At 42.7% G+C, this 17,497-nt stretch overlaps 1 protein-coding gene across 1 annotated transcript in view; it reads right to left on the bottom strand.

Moving 5' to 3' along the window:
- Positions 1-17,497, bottom strand: part of DNAH12 (dynein axonemal heavy chain 12) — a 1,291,066-nt gene that overhangs the window by 1,247,863 nt on the left and 25,706 nt on the right. The window contains exon 2 of the mRNA XM_086939114.1: positions 2,884-3,062. Within this exon, the coding sequence (XP_086795240.1) occupies positions 2,884-3,062 (179 nt within the window). The remainder of the gene's footprint in view (positions 1-2,883; positions 3,063-17,497) is intronic.

The following is a 17,497-nucleotide window of genomic DNA, read 5'->3' as shown; positions in this document are numbered from 1 at the left end:
ACCTCCGGCAGCAGATGGTCCTCCCACCTCGCCGCCAAAACCTGGAACACCCTCCCCATCCTCCTACGGCAGGCCCAGGACCTGCTAACCTTCAGAGGACTCCTCAAGACCTAGCTATTGGAGCAGTGGCAGCATCCCCCCCCCCCCCCACCCCCCAGCACCTTGAGACCCTCACAGGTAAGTAGCACGCTTTACAAATATTTGATTGATTGAAAAAAGAAGCAGAAAACTCTGGGTAGTTTCTCATGTCTTCAAGCAAGGTAGGTCCTGGAATACCTTTATGATGTAGCAACAGTGAGTAACAAATTCTATTATCCACTATTGCTATGTCATAGAAATGAATTACTGGATTTAGAATCCAGTCATTCATGCTATTGGCTCTCTATGAGAGCCATGCATAACAAAGATATCCATTGCATCAAATATGTTAACCTCTGAGTGCTTAGAGCTGAAGGTGAGACAGTGACCCAGTATGTAGCATGTCTCAGTAAGACTAGAAAAATAAAGATGTAAGATAGATGTGCTGGTCCCGCAAGCATAAAACAACAGAGACTTGAAGTCATTAAGATTTTGAACCTATGCTCTGTCTACAATATTGTTCCATAAAGTAGCAAGAGCAGAGTTTGGACAGCTCAATGTGCTTCCAATCTAACTCTATCTAAGAACTAGCTTAGTATTATTTGTGTCCTGCAACATGTACTCACACTTATATGGAGCTGGTACAGTTCTTGGATTTCACATTCTCTGCAATTTAATGCGCTACCGAGACTGTTTAATGTTTAGAACCTTACATTATACCATTAAAGGCCCCTTTTTAATAAGAGCCAGCCGAAGAACTTTATTGGCTGGTCACAGACAGTCACATCAATCCCTCCAAATATGCATTATAGCACCATGGAAGCTTCCTGCTCCTTAGCTTCCCTACTACATTTTCGCTAAATTACACTAAGAATGTAAAGTAGTAATTGCATATTTTTTGTCCTGCACAAAGAGCTCTCATTAGTATCTGGATTTCAGTACCTCATGGCTGATTTCTACAGCTAGTGTCACTCCCTAGGCGTCAAAATAGTCTCACCTAGAATTCCTATGTAGCCACTCTGATCTCAGGACATGTGAAGAGTCTATCTTCTTCATCTCTCTATCCAGTGGCAGAGGACATAAGCACACCATTGATCAATTAATTTTCTGTACATTCCCACTTCATTAAGGCAAAGAAGGATATAGGCTGGTTCTTCCTAGTCTAACCGCAGTAATCTGATCTGGACAGTGACACCCAGAAAGAAACCAGAAAACAACTTTCAGTTGCAAATTCTAGGCCTATGGTGCACCGACGTGACAGAACAGACACCTATACACTATGAATATCCTAGTAAAAAGGCAAAACTGTATCCATAGCAACAAGAGTACTCGACATAAATATTCTTTCACGCAAAAGTCACCCATATAATCATAACGTCCTTCGCTGCTCGCCCAGTATTTATGCATCACAAAAGAAGTTAATTTTCACTGCTGTATTTTGGCAGTTCAACAAAGTTTTCGAGAAGATACCATGGCTCTAAAAATTCATTTTAATTCAGATATATTCTAGGCATGAAAAATCAATATAGTGGAAAGTGCTCGATTGTCTTCAATTTAAAGCCAAAATAACGTATGTTTTAATAAACATTAAAGAGAAAGACCAAGAAATTATCTAAGATAGTCCAACAAACAATGGCATGTACATTTTCTACTACAACACCACACAACACTTTCTTTTGTTTATTCACCATTTTAGAAAGCATTCAAAAAGTTTCCCTTTCCCGTGGAAGACATTTGGAGGTGACCAGGGGTCACAGCTTTAACCTGTGGCTTGCCCTTTGTGAACCCTGGCACTGTCTTTCCAACTCCTGGCCTCAGGGGTGTCAAAATCAGTTCCAAGAGCACGTGGGGCTCTGTATTCCTTATTGCTAGCCTGTTATTCATGATTAGTGTAATAAAAATAGAGCACACTTTGGACCTATGGTGGCAGCTATGGTAAGTAAAAATGGTTTTAAAAGTGTGTTCAAGTTAAAGGGATGTGAAAATGTGAGAGAGAATGTTTTAGTATGTATAAGCATGTGTGTGCGAGTGAAAGTTAATGAAAGTCAAGTGACAGGTTGAGAGTGAGATTGTGTGAGATTGAGCTCCAGATTTACTATTCCTTGAATCAAGGCAACGCTGCCCCATTTGTTCTCTCCCAATGCGCTGGCACACTTTTGTCAGCCATGTACCATAGCACACACCCTTGTGTGTGCATTCTCTGAAGCATAGGTTTTCTACTGTCAGGGTTTAATTCCAGTACAAAAACTATACATTAAGGATTTTCTCACATTGTACATGTGCTGTACAATAGAGCACATATGCAAAGTTGGAAAAACAAGAGGACATTTAAAAATGTCTCCTCGCTGCCCCGAAGAGGCTCAGGATAGTGGTGGAAATTCCACTCTACCAATGTTTGCAGATGGAGATTTGCGTCAAAACCCATGGTGGTTGCATGGAATCCTCATGCACTGTATATGGAAAATCCCCTTAATACAAAATAATGCAAATCAGCACATTGCACAACTTTGCGTTACTCTGTGATACTATCCAATGCAAATCCTCAATTATGATGTTAGGTCATGTGACTTGCCTTCCTGGAAAAAATCAGGGTCACGGCTGATGTGATATCACTTCCTGTGATGTTATTGAAGTCAAAGGGTATATAACGTCACATCCACTACCCCTGGCATTTTGGTGAATTGACACGCATAGCCTGTCCCATACGTTTTGCAAGTTTAGCTTTAGGAAGGGTTGATTGCCCGTACGGCAGCAACGCCTATGAACATTTAAAACATGTAGTTCTTTTACTGATAACTGACTCACATGATATCATTATGAAGCCTTTGCTGTTCCTTGGCTCGTCGATGTGTCAACAATCTCCTATGCAGAGGGATCACGGTACTTGTAGAGGCGACAGACACAATCGGTAAGACGACTGACGGCATTCGAACAGTGAGTGAGTCTTCTGGACATGGGTCTGTTATTCCGTTTGAAGTCGCCATCTTAAAAGCAAGATATTAATTATTATTAATCATTTTGCAGAGAACATACTCATTTGAAAAATAGATCAATAGTATGATTTACTCTATATTAGAACACTGGAAAATACGGAGCTGTATTGAAGACAGTAGATTAGCAGAGGGCGAATGATAGCTGGTGAAAGCATTCGCTGCAACATTCCAATATTTGTCTTTCTGTTTCTCTCTGTTCAACTAGAACATTAAACCCCGCAGGGTGGATGTATAACAGCTCTATAGCCATCATGCCTTGGTAGCACCAGCCGTTAAAATCCCTCTCTCTTATTAAAGGTCCTTACCTAGGGTTCAGGCAATAACTCAGTATCTCAGGAGAGGGGCTTTAGTGACTGATATAGCCCTCAGTGAGGGTATATCATCCTATAAATACAACCACTAACAAAGACAATAAAAGGAAAAAAATCTACTTAACAGTATGGCCAAAGTTGAGTTGAAGGTGATGGGTGAACGTTAGTGAAGAATGATTAGTCCACATTATTGTGAATGCAGTGATGGTCCGTTCAATGGCAAGTTAGATGGTATAGTAATTGGGTCAATTGGTTAATGTGAAGGGATTTAGATGGGTAATTGTTGATTGCACAGTAGATTACTTGACTGTTGTGATGTAAAACAATAAAATATGTTTTTTTTTAAAAATGGATGAACGTTAGTGATGGAGAGGAGCCTGTGAGAAAGAAATTTCAGAAATCTAACAGGTAGCTTTTTCTTTTTCTGAAATGATGTTCCTCGCCACAATTGAATTTCCAAATAGAGAATTCTTTAAGGATGAGAACAGCTTATCTAGGCATGAAGAGATCTAACGGATTTATTAACTCACACTTTCATCCAGAGGGTGGTTTGTATAGATGGAGTGTTGGTGGACCCATTTGGCTACCCTACAGATCTCCAAAATGCTTTTCATAAGCTTTGTCGGTCTTTATTTTCGGGTGTTGTGAGCATGAATGCCCTCAGGCAGTCTCCACTCTGGGTAACACATTGCAAAATCCTATTGGAAAGCAAGATCTTGGATGATAACCTGCACACATTCATCATATTTGCGCCATAGCTTGTCAAATGGCAACAAGAGTAGAACTAAACTCTTAGGATTGATCAGAGCATAATCTCAGAGCACACTTGAAATATAAAAGTTTAGAAAGATATTTCCTGGTTACGGAGCTCAAGAGAAAGTTATAATCTAACAGTAACTAGAGACTTTGAATCTCATCCACCAAGCCTAGAACTATAATGTATTAGTGTAGGAGGATGTGAGTGTCATATAGGACAACAATATCTCTGTAAAAGACTGATGGAAGTTGAGGAGAAAAGAATCAAGAGTTTGGGGTGTGGCAGACTGACATACTCTCCAGGAGGACAGAAACTTTTATGTCAAACCAAATTCTTTTTTATAAGGCTTTGCTAAAGGGGCTTTGGGGGGGCAGCCGACCGGCAGGGATTTTTGGGTCTAGTGGTGTGGCCCGAGCCCAATTGGGCTATCGGTTGGGCTACTTTTGGGCTGGGGGGGGGGTATATAGACGGACATTTCGGGGCCCCTGTCAACATTTCGGAAGTTGACACGGCTGCCCAAATCTCCGTAGTTAGGGAAAGTTTTTGCCTACCCGATTTTTATGGGAATAGGTGGTTGTTGGTTTTCTCTACGGTAAATATTTTTCTTGGCACATTGTCATTAGGTACAGGTGCATCAGGGGGAAAATAATATGTAGTTTGGTTGTTGCTTGAAGCAGGTGTGTGGCGTCGGTTGCCTATTTTGGCCAGTTTGTTTCTGTTTAATATTTGGTTGGGCACAGGTAGGTAATGATGTTAGGTAGGTTATACTTAGTTAGAGAAGAGGTTAAAGGGTTTAAGGGTTAACAGTTATTGATCGAGTAGGTAGATCTTTAGATTGATTGGTTGAGAAGCAGGTTACAAAGTTTTTAAAGGGGTGAAAGTTATTGATTAATTTGGGGTATGTTAAATAAATTGCAATTGTGTTTGGGGAAAACATTAGGGGTGGGGGGAAGGTGGATATGTAGATGTATTCTGCATAGTTAGATGCAAAGGCCAAGGTATGTTGTGGTAGGTGCACTGGTCCTCAATAAAAGCGGCCTTTTTCACACTTATAGTGAGTCAAATGTGGTTCGTTCCGTGCACTTCGGCCCAATGTGGCAAAACAGTGCTTCAGTAATCTAGAAAACGTGGCTGCTTCTCTGGCAGAGAGGTCTATTACAGTGCTCGGAGGATACCAGAGCTGTGGAAAGACAACTCATCGAATGTATTTCTGTGAGCTTCAAACGTTGCAATATATCTCTAGAGGAGTATGCTTTGCTATCTGTATGAGCCGCATTCACAGTGAATGACAAATAAACAGTCACCTAGTCAGGTGGAACATGGAGCCATCTGGGGTTAGGTTGTTGGGAATTGACAAAGGTTGATGGAAGGAGTGCACCTACCATACTTACCATTAGCAATAGCTTCCAAAGGAAGGGTGTGCTCATTTTATAAAGGACTATTGGGCTGGTCCTCCAGCTAGTTTAGAGCCTCCATCTCTGAAGGTAAAATAGTTTTCTCTAACTCACCTGGTTAACAAATGCTGGCCCCTAACCAATGTTCCCTCTCATTTTATTTCTCCATGTACAGCAAGAAGCTGTCTGTGGGCGCACTTCCCTCGGCAATGTGCAAACCTGAAGCACAGTGCATGTCAGTCACTATGTTAGCCACCTAACCGCTTCTGTGTAGACTAAGTTTTGGGTTGGGAGCAAAGTAGGATGTGTCCTGAATCTATTTTTTTTCTTTGTAAAAAATTGTACAGTAATTTTCCCTAAACTCTTTAACAAAACAGAATATGTTATTGCAAAAAGCTTCACACATTGTTAAAGAGCACACAATTTCAAATGGTCTCCCGTTTTAACTCTCAAACATTTTTTGTACTCCCCCCTCCCTCCAAAATAATACAATGAATCTTTTCACAGAACTCAATTGGTTTCCACCAGCGTTCACTGTAACATAGTTTACATCAGCAAAATACAATAAACGGAAAATATAGCCAAGGCAAAAAAGTAACAAAGTATGTATTGTATAGCGCCGCATGGTGAGCTGAATCACCTCTAGTCACTTGAGTTTCATGTCAAATCTTAAGAAAATAAATTAGCTAAATTCCAACAGAAAATTCTTTCTAGTGATGCACCGAATGCAAATGACAGTCCTGTTGGCTTGAGCATTACCGTAAACTGTTTGGAAGGGGAAATGAATGCAGAAGGACTAGCCAGGGTGCAGGAATGATTATTTCTGAGGAGAGATAGGGACTGGTCGGGAAAGGACTAGTAAACTCTATGAAAGGAGAAAAGAGAGAAGCAGTACTGACCTAGGCAGGATGATAAACACGATGGAAGAGAAGAATTACCCAGAACTGACCAGGACACGATTCACAAACTCTAACCATAAGAAGAATAGAAAAAGAGGAATGTACCGGGCAGGCCAGTGGTCTCCGTGAAAGAGAAGAGCAAAACAAGCCTGGTTTAGTTAGAACAGAATCATTCTCTGGCTCCAAAAGAAAAGAAAAGCAGGAATGGCCTCCCTTGTCTCCTTCCTCGATTCTGTTCGCATTTACTCTTCCCTACCTCCTTTACTATAATAATAAATTGTTTTTTTTATATAGCACTATCTACCACATTTTCGGTGTTTCTAAGCACTATAAATAGCATATGCCATTACTCGATTTCTGGTACTCTTATTGCCTTTGAGGGACGGCTTTCCCTATAATTAAGGCTCCCTGTTTTCCGTTTTTACTGATTTTTACAAATAAATACAGGCACAAACCATTTATTTTCCTGTCTGTATTTATTTTTAAATATGTACAGAAACTGATTTTTTTTCAGAGATTCTAAATGCTGCCAGTGATGACTGCCAGGCCAATAGCTGGCCAGATTGATAGGTAAGGCGTTTAAAAAAAAATTAATTTTAATAAAGAGGCTAAAACAGCATATTCATAGAACTAATCTGAAACAAAATCCTAAACTTACTACTTTTGGTATTCACAGAAGACACTTACTACTTTTGGTATTCACAGAATGCACTAACTACTTTTGGTTAAACTTACTACTTTTGGTTAAACTTACTACTTTTGATAGTCACCTTCTGTGAATACCAAAAGTAGTAAGTTTAACCAAAAGTAGTAAGTGGATTCTGTGAATACCAAAGTAGTAAGTTCCATTAAGTAGTAGTAAACTAAGTTTACTACTACTAGATGCCTTCTGTGAATACCAAAAGTAGTAAGTTTAACCAAAAGTAGTAAGTGCATTCTGTGAATACCAAAAGGAGAACGTTTAGGATTTTGCCTCAGATTAGTTCTGTGAATCGGGCCCTACATGATTCTGTTACCATTTTTTTACCATACAAAAGAGTCTGTGGAGTCACCATAATTGTGAGAAAAGCTGTTTATTATGTAGTGTGCAGCCTCACCATGTAATAAACTCACAAACCCATCTTGGGTACAGTCAGGCTCTTTTGCAAACCTTTAGCTTAACCCCGGGTAGCTGTGGCTTCAATCAGTCAGGCCTTGTTAAAGAAACAATTGCAAAGCATTTAGAAGTACCCAAACTGTTGAATAATGAAGAAATAAGACACAAATGAAATCCAACTGCAATTTATAAGAAAATAGCTCTCATTTGTATTCATTTTTAGACACCAACATAACCAAAATCAAACAAAGGGAGCACGTTGCAGGGGCCAATAAGACTTGGTAAGACATTTACCTTGCAGTTAAATCACTTTCTAGTCCAGTTTCAGGCTCTCTGGCCAAACCTGCCATAGACATCAATAGAGAGGGCCTGATGCAAGGGATACAGGATGCTAAAGATGCTGAAAAATGCGGAGGATGATGATCCCGTGACATGGGTCTTCCTGTGGCCACCCCTCGGTCCACGAACCTGGTGGGGTAGCTTTGAGCTGATGGGTTGATGTCCTTCGTAGTCCAGTTGAAGTCCAGACAAAAAATAGTTGCTACTAGTCTACTGGTCTCTGGTTAAGGCGAAACCAGTGGTCCCCTTTAATGAGACAAGTGTTCATCTTGGGCAACCAAACTGTACTCTGACTCTCCAAGATCCAGCAGACTCGGATGCAACTTTTGAGTGTCGTGACTCGGTATCCCTGGCTGTGCTCAAGTGTCACTGTTGATCAAGCCGTTGTAGCTACCAACTTGCCATGGCAAGTTTCTTCAGCTTTGGTGGCCCTGGATCTCTAACACAAAGTCAGACAGCTGACTCTTGGAATCAGCTCTTCTGGCTGTGGCCCGGGATTTTCTTTTTTCTGGAGCAGGGCACGAAAGGTACAGTCCTCTTTTCGCTAGCCCAGGGAACAGCAGGTGCAGTCCAGTCTTTGACGCAGAACTAGAGAACAGCACAGCAGTCCTTCCTCAGTTTTCTCCCTTGTGTAGACTTGATCTGAGGTCTGGGTGCCACTGTTATGGTCAATAAACTTGCCTTCATGGAAGACGTGACTAATAGTCAATGGGCTATAAATGCCCCTTGTGCTTGATGATGAATACTGGCAAAATATGGCATCTACCTATCCCAGATTGCAAAATTCTGCTCACTCCCAAGATGGCAGAACCCCTCTCTCGGTGTGTGGCGCTTGGTAGCCTGCCCGAAGGTGTGGCTGCCTGAAAGGAACAAGCCCAGACGAAAACTGGTTTGGCAACTGTTTCCCCCTCTCTGTCCACTACACCAACCTATATACCAGAACAAAATAGCAGCCCCTCTTGTGTCTGTCAATCATTTGCCCTTCAAAGGCTGCTTCCCCTTTGAAGCTCGTCTTTTAGGCTCACACCCTATTTGGCCTTACTGACAGGGAAATGTTACATCTCTTGCAATGACAGGCCCGTTGTGTTCTTTCCTGGGGGTCATTCACGCCTTCACAAAGGAGGGCAGAAGGCTGTCTCGTGGTCAGCAACTGTAAACAGTTACTGAAAAGATTTGGCCAACAGAATGTCAACTTTCTAAAGTTGCCATTGTCTTAAAAGTTATATTAAATTCGACTTGAGCATCAAGCGGGGTTTAATGCAACAAGTCTTTTGATACCTTAAAGTATCATATTTAGTAGTCCTTTTCAAAAGTTAGAACCCAGAGGCAGATTCTGCATAAAGGCGGGGAAGCATGTAAAAAAATTAACTGCCATTGAAATTATTTATTTGCCATTTTATTTTTTACCGATGTGCATATCGCAGTGCTCTCAAGCCAAGAGAGGTGCGGAGCGTGACCTCAGCTGCCGAATAAAAGCATGGAGAACTGGCAGTTTCTAGCCAGACGCTCCAAAGTGTGCATCTCAGTTTGGCAGGGTGGAATGCGCAGTTTGAAGCTCTCCATCTCGAGCTGTCTTTGAGAACTGGGTGGAGACCGAGTACAGACCACCAGGGCCTAAAGAAGCGTCCAGCCAACCCGCTCCATCCAATCCTGGTGCTTTTTTACCATGCGTGTTAATAGCATGAGAGCAGCATCTGGATTGGTTAGAGGAGTTCCACAGCTGACTGCAGATTCAGAACACTGAGAAGAACTGCAGCATGGGGTAACTGCCATTTATTTATATTTTATTTATTTTAAACGTTAGTGTACTTGTTTTATTTTAGGCTTTGGAGGGAGGGGTTGTTTATTATGGGCTTTTGTGGGGAAGGGAGGGGGTGTTTTATTTTGGACTTGTGGAAGGAGTGGGTGTTTTATTTTGTTTTTTGAAAAGCGGTGGGCACTTCACTTGTCTCACCGCTTTCAAAGGGCCTACTGGTTGTCTACAGTAAAAATGAAAAGGAGGGGTTTTTACAGTCAGGATATGACCTACATTTTAATATATACAGTATCCTGCTTTAGGCCTCGTTAGGCCTACCTTAGGGATGATTTATGTATATTAAAATGAAGGGGTTGGGCTTTGCCATTACTTTAAAACGGCATAGCTGTGTCAGCAGCTTAAAACTGCTCTACCTGGCTACAGTGGCAGACTAGGAGAAAGGCTTAACTTTGTCACACTCATTGGAGCACAATTGGTAACACAGTACATGTAGGACATTTAACTTAGAGGGTCCTGGGGACCCCTGGTAGAATATACTAGGGACATATAAGTATGTTAGCATATGCCAATTGAGTATATGCCAATTAAACAAACACTTTGAAGGTTCCAACCATTGGCACTGAGGCCCAGTCAGCAGGGCCAAGTGCACAACAGTCATTGCACTTGGACCTAAAAGTCAAAAGTGAGGCAAAAAGTGGGAGTGAACCTGCAAATAGCTATTTCCTCACAAAGATCATCAAAGACAGAACATGAATGTGTTTTCCTGATTGTAGAGGCAAAATAGTGTTGTGGTTTCATGGCTATTTAGGTGGAGTTCAATCATATTGGGAAGTATTTCTATCCTCTCCTAACTCATGGTATAAGGGAACTAACATTAGCCCCAGAACCAAATGCAGAGATTTTAAACCTAGCAGCAGAGACCCTGGAGAAGTGTGATTGTTTAACCCCTTCGCTGCTGATGATGAGCTCAGCTCGTCATCAGCCACGGTGGTCATATGCGAATGACGAGCTGAGCTCGTCATGTTAAAGCTGCTTTTCAAAATTTCCCGCACACAGCGGGAAAAGCTGCCGCAGCGAAGGTGTTAACTTGCCATGTAAAAGAACTAGGGAAATATGTATATCTGACCCTCATGTAATTGCCTTCCTTGTGCAACTATGTGGTGGTAGGACTCTTGTAACTAACATTCTGAAGCTGTCCTACTATCATGAAAGTAAAGCACAGACTCGTTAAAGGCCTGGATCATCTCCTGGAGAGGGAAAGTCTTGCCCTGATTGTTGTGATCATATCTAGGACCCTAATTAAATAATCCTGGTTTATGCCCTTATGTGGTTATAACAAATCATACCCTTATAAAAGGAATAAGAATCAAATCCATATTTAGTAATAGCCAATGCAAACCAAATACGGCAAGGCTACTTCCTTAGACTCCTAGAAAGTACAACGAGTTCTTTCAACAAACCAAACCTCCAGCAACCTAGGAATTCCCCATGCTTATGTTTTGATTTGTCCTAGAACTCCTGCGAGCACTGAAAGAACGGCCAGTTCTTAGTGACATCTTTTATTGACGTCTTATGTCCAACCTTTTGTCAAACACAGTACCTTCCAGGTATAAATATAGCAGCGTTTGCCTTAAGCAACACACGGTGGTGTGGAGCAGAGCGGCTATCTACTTATCCGAAGCCCAGCTGATGCGAGTGCCGAAGGAAACCGTCCCTCCCATTTGACGCACTGAGAAAGACGCTGTCTTTTTCTCCTGCCGAGAAAATCCAGCTCCAGTGTTTCCAGTCACCCTTGCGGGTTACTGGGAGATCGAGTCCTGAGAGCGAGATACAAGACCTCCTTCATTCTAAAACCAAGGTACGGAGCTGATTAGATCCTTAGAGAATTCTTGAGTCAGATTCTTGGCAAAAACTAACTTAACTTAAACTGCAGCTCATTTAATCCTTCCCATGTACTAGGCTTAGGTTAGGTACATCGGGGTAGACGTATTTAGAAGCACCAGTTGAGTACGTTTAGTCAAACTTTTATCATTTTATGTAACTGTATATATGTTATACCTTTTAAGTATCATATGGCTCAGAAACCATATCAATGCTTTTACAGTATTATTTCATAATACTCCTTTTACTGTACGCACTTTACTTTATAACAGGTATTGCAAGTGTGGCAATTAATTTCTCTTGCATGAGAAAGAAGGCTGCTCAATAAATAACACCTTTTATTGAAAACGCCCGTCTCTCTATTTCTCTGCACTCTGGTGAAACTAAGTATGCACGATTGACTGAGTGAAATAGCTATCTATTGTTTTCGCACGACTCTGGAGATATATTCCTTATTCTAGGTAGGAATAGTAAATTAAACTATTCACTATCCAGCGCCCCCAACGCATGTCGTTGTAACGAGAAAGTTTCTAGTGACCTCTGAGCTAGCTGGCAAACCTAAATTAAGTCTAACATATTCAATAGAGACCTAGTCGACCTCAGTCCTACGTCTAAACTATCGTTTATGTTATTCCAATGTGCAGAGCCTATTGGGAAAATAGGAACTACACTACATGATGTGTGTCCAAAACAGGTTCTATCGGCTGGCTTTGCTACAAACGCTGCGCTTGATTGATGGCAAGTGTCAGATCATGGGATGAATGGTCAATATCATTCATTCAGGAATCAAGCTAGAAATTGAAGTGTATTCTCTGACAATGTTTGTTGGTTACATTACAGTTCCACGGATACAAATCCATGACTCTGCTTTCATACCAAAAAGAGTTTTCTATGGGTAACACTATATTATACAGATTATAAGATTATACAACATAGGCCATGAGGGACTAACAACTTAATTGTTGATATTTTTGCATAGCAGACTGGCTCCTTGTACGCATGAGTGAGCTTTTAGGCCTGATTTGACAGCACAGCAGTAGCTAAACCTTGTGTGATCAATCTAAAAAAGATCTTTCAGTAGTACAATGGAGACAGGGCTTTGGCTTCAGTCACCTGTCGGTGGACAGGAGCACAACTTTTGATTGTGCAAACGTTGTGTGCTTTCACAGAAAAAAGTGCTTCCCCTCCACGCAGTTGTGATGATTTTGTTTGTTTATTCAGCTGCCTGAGTAGGCAGCATTATGGCTGCCTAGAGAGGTCTCTCTAACACATAAAAGGATCAATCTTACAGTGGGTTAGACTGAGCTTGACCTTTCACACAGGGCCCCTGGAATGCTGTTAAGTGTCTTAAATAAATCAACAATTCATGGTGTTTGTTTATCTCGCAGAACCACCGATGGGAGTGAGCCAGTCAAGAGGAATGTATTGCTGTTTTCCAGTTAGCATACTCCACTTCCATCATTATATTTAGACTTCAGATTTGAAGTTGCAAGTTTGATAGCCGGATGGGATGTCCAGGGCTGGGGAACAGCGTTTACAACGCAACTTTTACCACGCACTACCTTTACCACACAACCTTTACAACAAAGTCGTTACAGCGACGTGCGCTGGGGGGCGCTGTAGGATAGGGAATGGTTTAATTTACTATCCAAAACCTTCCCTACTATCCACGGGGACTGGAGTTGGAATAGTAAATTAAACTATTCACTATCCAGCGCCCCCAACGCATGTCGTTGTAACGACTTGCCTTGTAAAAGTTGAGTGGTAAAGGCATGCATTGGAAAAGCATGCGTAGTAACGACATACATCCTCCAGGGCTACATTAACCTAAATGGACTTTTAGGTATGGCTTGAAAGGGCAGCAAACACCTAACCTTAGGAGATGAAGAAAAAACCTCATTCAGAGTACTACTGCGAGAAGGGCTTAGAATTCCCCCGCTTGCTGGTTCTCCCAAGTACAGGATTTGGTTAGGCCGAATTTACATGCTTTCAGTAAAAATAGTGATAGTACTGTATTTTTGGACTTGTGGAAAAGCTTATAATCAATACAGCAGAACTAAATTGGTTATGGGGCAAGCCAATGATTATGGTTATAGACCTGATCATTTTATGATGAAATGTTATGATAAAGACAGTAGGCTGACGTATTTATTGTAAAAAAGCCTAGGGTAAAGTCAGCAAACATTTAAAAGTAGATTATTAATCTACATAAAAAAGGCTACTGACAGGAATTTTATTACATAAATCTCACAGATTACCATAGTATGCAAGGGTGTTGTGTTGGTCACTCACTCAGACAAACCCTGGGTATTTTCACTTTGATGATATGTGTTAGTGAGGTTCCGTGACAATTGTAAGTGGTGTTTTCGACTCGCACGAATATGGTCGAGTCTGGTATCTATGAACCGCAAATGACGAGTTTAGTAAGTGTGCGCAGTTTCGCTGTGCTAACTTAAACCGTTTGTTTGTTAGGTGGGTTTTTCATCTGTACCCACGGGTTCCATCTTAGATACGGCATCCATTTTGTCTCTTGCCCTCAAGTAGCCAGCGAACGGACGCTGTCCGCTTCGCGACCCTGGGACTCCCAAGATATTTGCGGAAGACACATGTCCTTTGTAAGTGTCTTTATGACGAGGGGGATGATACTGTAAGGCAGATGGCCCCGCTCGAGGCTCATCTCGCCGTGCCGGTTTATTGTCTCAGCCGTGCATCTCATTAGGCACGTCCCTTTGATGCCTGCATCTCGTGTTTCCCCGATACCTCCCCTTTTACACCCTTTCCGATCTCCCCACTGTCTCCGTCTTCCTGCACCTGTCTTTGTTCCTATTTTGATCTGTTTTACTGCTGATTGGAATGCACTAATGTTGGGAAGATGGGTTTTTACAGTTGGGAACCGCCAAATGTTTCCGCACTTATGTTCCGGACCTTATGTGTATCAAAGTGACCAAAACGACCCCTCTGGGGGATAATGGTGGGAACCAGGTTGTAAACCTTTGTGTACCATGTTGTCCTATGGGTAAAATTTGTATAAAAGGAGCGATCCACAGAACCAATTTGAAGCAGTCTCCCCAAGTTGCACGAGTTGTACTTGTCGTGATATCTGTGTTCCCTGCAGCAAATAAACCTTGAATCTTTGACGCCGAAGGAAGTGTCCCGTGTCTCTGTCATTCGTACGCCGGAGCAGGTTACCCACGAAGGTTTCAGGTGTTGTGCCCTGGCACCGCTGGGTCTTAAATAACCCAGTCCTTCAGTTGGCGCCCAACATGGGGCTGCATCAGTGGTACCGGTCCAAGCCCGACGATCGTGAGGAACTTCGTGTGAAATCTCCAAGGGAAGGTGCACTCCGCTTCATCGATCCTGTTGTCGAGATAAGTGGCCCGAAGACTTTTCCCGCGAAGATTCCCGCCTCCTGACGGCTGCGACGGACTGCTGCCCTGACTGTAGACCTGTTTTGGCGCCTGGCGTAGACCTTGGTATAGCGAGACGATTGACGGGCCTTCCTGGAGACGCCATCGATCTTTGAATTAAGTATTTGTGGGTCGCTCCCAGAGTTCTTGGTTGTGGTTACTTAGTGGTTGCATGGTTCCATTGCATTTGTAGTTCTTGGTACTTTGTTGTGTTGTTTGACGACTGCAGCCGCCAAAAACCGAGGGTTTTGTTCTTTGCTGGGACTTGGTAAATCCCGTAACCCTTGAAGTTTGTGAAACTCGGCTAGTGTGCAAGATGCCTGGTCGCAGTACTTTGTTTAGTTGTTTCAGACCTTGTGGTACGGATTCCCGACTGGAGGACTCGTGTCCGATACCTCCGGTTGGAACTCCCACTTATGAACTGTACAGCAAACATGGGCTAGGCCCGATTACTTTTAATGCTTATTGGATCAAATACACGAAGAAGGACGGTGACCTTCGCTGGCCACCACATGGTAGCTTCGAGGCCCCGATCTTAGATAATCTAGAGGTTAAATTGTTCGCGAAAAAGTCAAGGCCGGCCATGTTTGATGCCTTTCGGTTGTGGCGTAAAGAAGCCCGACAGAAAGAAATCAGACAGACTAAGCGAAATCAGAGAGATAGTGCTGGTACCATTGTAAAGAAAGCAGAGCAGTTTCAGCATGATAAGGAGGTTAGGGAAAAGGAAGTGTTTGACAGATTACAGCGTATGACTATAGATAAGTGCTATCCTGCTTTGCCTACGGAGTCGGAAAAGAAGGATGAGGCAGTTGAGGATCCTTTAATGTCCTATCTTATGAAATCGCCACCTCCGTACGTACAGGGTACCGCAGCTCCTGTGATTCCCCCTGTACCTGTTCCTGCACCTATTCTTCCTCTGCCTGTTCCTCAACCTGCACCCGTTCTTCCGACTGTTCCTGCTCCTTCGTCTGCTGCTATTCCTACTGCTCCTCCGCTTCCACATACTCCTGCTCACGCTACTGCTCCTGCTCTATTAACTCCTGCTGTTGCTTCTGTTTCTACTCCTTCACTTGTTAGTCCTGTGTCCTATACTTCTCCCTCTACTCGTAGTCGTAATCCTCCTCTTGCGGCTAGTTTCTTTCATTCGCTCGGACCTGTTCTTGGGTCCGCTGGTTCGGATGGTCCTCAGAGACGTAGTCAGCTTCCTGGTAACAGGGAACGTGCTTCGCTCTATAATATGGCAATGGGTTGGATGACGCACCCCCTTTGAAATCCACCACGTATTGTACTCGACACGTTTTGTCAGTTCAATATACCAACCCAGAGATTTGTGTTCGAGGAAATGTGCAAGGTCCTTCGTGATCAGATATCGGCCGACGCACCTGACGAGGTGCTGACCGCGTTGTCTGATTTACAACTTCAGTTTTCGGCTGGACTGATAGTGGATACCAACGTTCGACGAGCCGTTGAACGGTTGCTATCTTTTCGTCCCACTCCTATACCTCAAGACTTGTTTGTTGAGGATATTGAAAGACAGCCAGATGAGTCTGGTCAGTTCCCTATGCGTGAAGTTCCGCCAGTTTGGATGCCAGGTAATCCTGCAGCTAACCCTCCGATCCTGCCGTTTTTCCAGAGAGTATGGATACATCTCCCATGGAAACGCTCGGAAGTGTTGCAGGTGAAGCAATCTTTGCCTGACCCACGCAAGAATCCTACAGGGTATTACAAAGAATTATCGCAGCTCGTAGATGCTACGGTAATGAATCTTGCCGATATCGATATGTTGTTCGGCAATGTCGTACCGCAACCGGTATGGGCTAAGATTCGTCATGAAAACCATCCAAATGAATTAGGTGGTGCTTGGGCTGCCATTGTAGCGGCAGATGCCGGACAAACGGCTGCTGCTAAACCCGACCAGCTGATTGTTGATCTTCCTCAAAGAATTATAACATTAATGAAAACTCTTATGCCAGCTATGAGGGTAAATTGGGACAAATTGTCAGCTTGTAAGCAAAAGAAGGACGAGAGTGTTTCCGACTTCTTTACGAGGTTCGAGGAAGCATTCATTGACCATAGTGGTCAGGATATGAGCACTGAGGGTGGTCAAAGGTTGTTCGTGGATAAATTTGTTTCGAACTTGCTGCCCGATTTGAGCAATAAATTAAAGAATTCGGAAAGTGCATGGGCCGTTTCTACTTCAGCTCAGATATTGGCTACGGCACAATATTATGAGAATAGAGAGAAAGAAGAGAGCGACCGTGCTGATAAAAAGACGAAAGAGCTAAAAACTAAAGTGTTGCTTCAGCAAGCGTATCCTCCACGTTCGAATCAGAATAATTCGCAACAAAATAGACCGCAGCCGCAATCGAACCGATCCCAAACTCGTAATGACTCCTCTTCCCAAAGATCCTCGTTGGGGTACAATCAATGTGCTTATTGTAGACAAGAGGGTCACATTAAATTCAATTGTCCTGTTCTAAACGAACGTAATAGTGGTAACTCATCTAGAGGAGGTCGTGGTGGTTCGCAGCAGACATCACGTGGTAGAGGTCGTGGTGCTCAGAATGATCGTTCAGATAACTCATC

The sequence above is a fragment of the Lissotriton vulgaris genome, chromosome 9, assembly GCF_964263255.1.
Source record: "Lissotriton vulgaris chromosome 9, aLisVul1.2, whole genome shotgun sequence".
Classification (NCBI taxonomy): domain Eukaryota; kingdom Metazoa; phylum Chordata; class Amphibia; order Caudata; family Salamandridae; genus Lissotriton; species Lissotriton vulgaris.
This window is presented reverse-complemented; position numbering and strand designations above follow the sequence as displayed.